Below are 3353 nucleotides of genomic sequence, written 5' to 3' on the forward strand. Positions count from 1 at the left end.
TAAAGTAATTTCAAAATAGGTGACAACCTAGCTAGAAAAAAAAGTCTTATAAGTAAAACAAGCAATATTAGTTAGTAAGAGCCTCGATTTTAGAGTGTGTTTAATAGATGAAATCATTGTTATTCCTCAGTATTGACATGAAAAGTAGCAGTAGTTATAAAATTTAGGAAATATATTTCTATTTTGCTAGGAGGGCACCATGCAGTAACATAAGGGTAATTATATATCCTTTTAGAATAAGCTGCCTTCTACTATTAGGGTAATGGGTAAGGGTAGTGGTGTGAGGGTTGGAGTCTTATTAGGAAAGAAAAGAGAGAAGTGCAAACGAAATTTAATTATTTAAATCTTTTCCTATTCAATCATCTATCATCTTTATAAAATTACTTTTTTATAATAGAAAATTGCTTTAGGGAGTGGTTTGCCAGTGACCAAGGGTTTTAGCCTTTTGGGTATGATGGTATAAATGATATGACACTCCAGGATTGATAGAATTTAGGGTGGTGTCGAGGAGCGCCCCTCTCTTAACCATTTTTATAATGTTTTGATAATCCTAAATTTTATACATGTCATATCAATACAATGCAAGAATAAATTAGAAACCATGTTAATTATTGATATTCCCTTCAACTTGTAGCAAAATAGTTGTCTTAAAAAGAAAAGGAAAACCTTAATAGTGTAAATAATGCAATCATAAAACAGCACTGTAATTAACTTTCTCTACCAGGTAAGATTTTTAGACCACTGAATAATTGTTTTAGTAAATAAAGGGAAGGAAAATTAATCTGAAAACGTGGTTGAGGTTGCATGAGGAATAGGCCCACAAACCTGAAGTTATATAAGAAGGATAGTATAGAGTTTGTATCACAAATTAAATATCCTCTTTTCTCTCTCTTTTTTTCTGTGAGTTCTAATGGAGGGCCTAAAGCATGAAAATCACTCTATTACAATACCATTACTGCATAGCTATGCAGATCATGTGTCTGTAAATTCAAAAGAGGAGCAATACTCCAGTATCAACATAAGCGGTGCTTCTTTTATAAGTACTTGTTTCAATGGTCTCAATGCCCTCTCAGGTACTTATATAAGCTTGATCATGTCTTGTAATAATTATTTTCATTCAAAGAAACCTAAAGTTATCATATTCTCATGGTGTTTTTAGGAATAGGAATATTATCGATCCCGTACGCATTGGCAGAGGGAGGATGGTTGAGCTTGATACTCCTTTTACTAATCGCAAGCTCGACCTTCTACACGGGATTGTTGATCCAAAGATGTATGGATGCTGATCCTTCAATAACAAGTTATCCTGATATTGGAAATCGGGCATTTGGGAAAACCGGGAAAGCCATAGTCTCAGTAACGATGGACATAGAACTCTACTTAGTAGCCACCGGTTTCCTGATCCTAGAAGGTGATAATCTAAGCAAGTTATTTCCAGACACGGATTTTGATGTTTACGGCTTTCGTATTAGTGCAAAAAGTGGATTTATTGTTCTAGTTGCACTTATTATACTCCCAACAAGCTGGCTAGACAACATGAGCATTCTTTCCTATATATCAGCTAGTGGAGTTCTAGCCTCCATGATAATCTTAGGCTCGGTCTTCTGGGCTGGTGCAGCGGATGGTATTGGTTTTAAAGAGAAGGGTAAATTCGTAAATTGGAATGGAATGCCATCAGCTATTAGCTTATATGCGTTCTGCTATTGTGCTCATCCAGTTTTCCCAACCCTATATACTTCCATGAGAAACCAACGTCATTTCTCAAAGGTATTATCATCATAATCTTTAATGTACATAATAACCTTTACTTGTTTCCGTTGTTAATAAAACATTTTTGTGATATACTATGTTGCAGGTCTTGCTCCTCTGTTTTGCCTTGTCTACAGTTACATACTCATTGATGGCAGTTATTGGTTATCTTATGTTTGGTTCCAAGGTAGAGTCACAGATAACTTTAAACCTTCCAACAGATAATATAAGTTCAAGAGTGGCCATATGCACCACCCTCGTTACTCCGATAGCTAAATATGCACTAATGTTAACACCAATCGTCAAGTCCATTGAATCACGGTTTCATGCCTCTTACAACAAAAGGATGCGTAGCTTCGTAATAAGAACTGTTTTGATGATAAGCACTGTAATTGTAGCCCTGTCCCTTCCCTTTTTCGGTTATCTGATGTCACTCGTGGGGGCTCTTTTAAGTGCCACAACTTCGATAACAATACCATGCTTGTGCTACTTGAAGATCTCGGGAATTAATAGGAGAATTGGAGTTGAGGTGGTGACTATTGCGCTTGTTTTGTTAAGCGGCTTAATTGTTGCAGTTGTTGGTACTTATGTATCATTGGTAGATATAGTAAGCCATCTATGAGTAGGAAGTTCATATATGTTGGCCTATCCTGATTTTTTATTATTAGAAGTCTACTTCTTCTCTACCGTTTTTAGATTAATTTTAATTCTGTTCATGATAATGAGTGATTAATTTTGTGAAAATTACTTCAAACTTTGCAAATATATATCTCAAGTTTGAGAGAGAGAAATAAGCACGGTTTTCGTAATGCGAGTATGGGCCCGCTTTGTTTTGGTCAGACAGGTTTGTTGCCCCGGATTGATTGAATACACAATCAATTGATATCACGAACCAAGAATTTGCAAAACTGTGTTATAATTCCATTGAATTGAGAACGTATATATACAAGATGGATCGACACTTCTAATCAACGCATCGATTCGTAATATAGATTCAACCTAATGTTATTTTTTTCTTTTTTTTTTTATTTTCTTAGTAGGTTAGGTACCCGTGTACCACACGGATTTAACAATTTTAATTTTATAAATCAAGCATTTGAAATATCGAATAACGCAAAGTCATGATAAAGAATTTAGTTATTAAATAAAAAGGTACATATGTACATTACAATTACATGAAATAACTTTTTGACTAATACGGTGATCATAAATTTACCGTAAATTATGATAGATATCATAGGTTTGCATAACAGCGAGGTTTGGAATTGAGTGCAGTTTAGGAGAAAAAAACATAGCATTGCTACCGTATGACAATAGATATTTCACGAAACAAATATTTTATAATAAGCTAGTTGAGGCCCGTGTGCTACACGTGTTTTCAATAAAAGATAACATATAATATATAAAAAAAAATGACAATACTTGACAACTAATTATTGTAACGAACTGAATAAAAATTGAAGATGAAAGTGCTTCAGGTCATCCCAACCCAACCCTTATCATTAACTCGTACAAAATGACCCATTTTATTTTGAGTAAATGTGTTTTCATGTACTTTACATATTGGCAGTAAAAAAAAATAAAAAAATCTTACTCATTATCAA

The 3353-nt window shown here is 34.1% G+C and overlaps 1 protein-coding gene across 1 annotated transcript; it reads left to right on the forward strand.

Moving 5' to 3' along the window:
- The first annotated feature begins 626 nt into the window (after nt 1-626).
- Nucleotides 627-2611, forward strand: LOC143636435 (amino acid transporter AVT1I-like). The gene is made up of 3 exons (XM_077104027.1): nt 627-1073; nt 1160-1767; nt 1856-2611. Exons 1-3 carry the CDS (start codon nt 911-913, stop codon nt 2369-2371), a joined length of 1287 nt encoding a protein of 428 aa, XP_076960142.1. The 5' UTR covers nt 627-910; the 3' UTR covers nt 2372-2611.
- Nucleotides 2612-3353: the final 742 nt, after the last annotated feature.

Source organism: Bidens hawaiensis, unplaced genomic scaffold (genome assembly GCF_021521415.1).
Source record: "Bidens hawaiensis isolate Kalapana, Puna unplaced genomic scaffold, B.hawaiensis_p1.1 tig00007952_1, whole genome shotgun sequence".
In the NCBI taxonomy this organism is placed as follows: Eukaryota; Viridiplantae; Streptophyta; class Magnoliopsida; order Asterales; family Asteraceae; genus Bidens; species Bidens hawaiensis.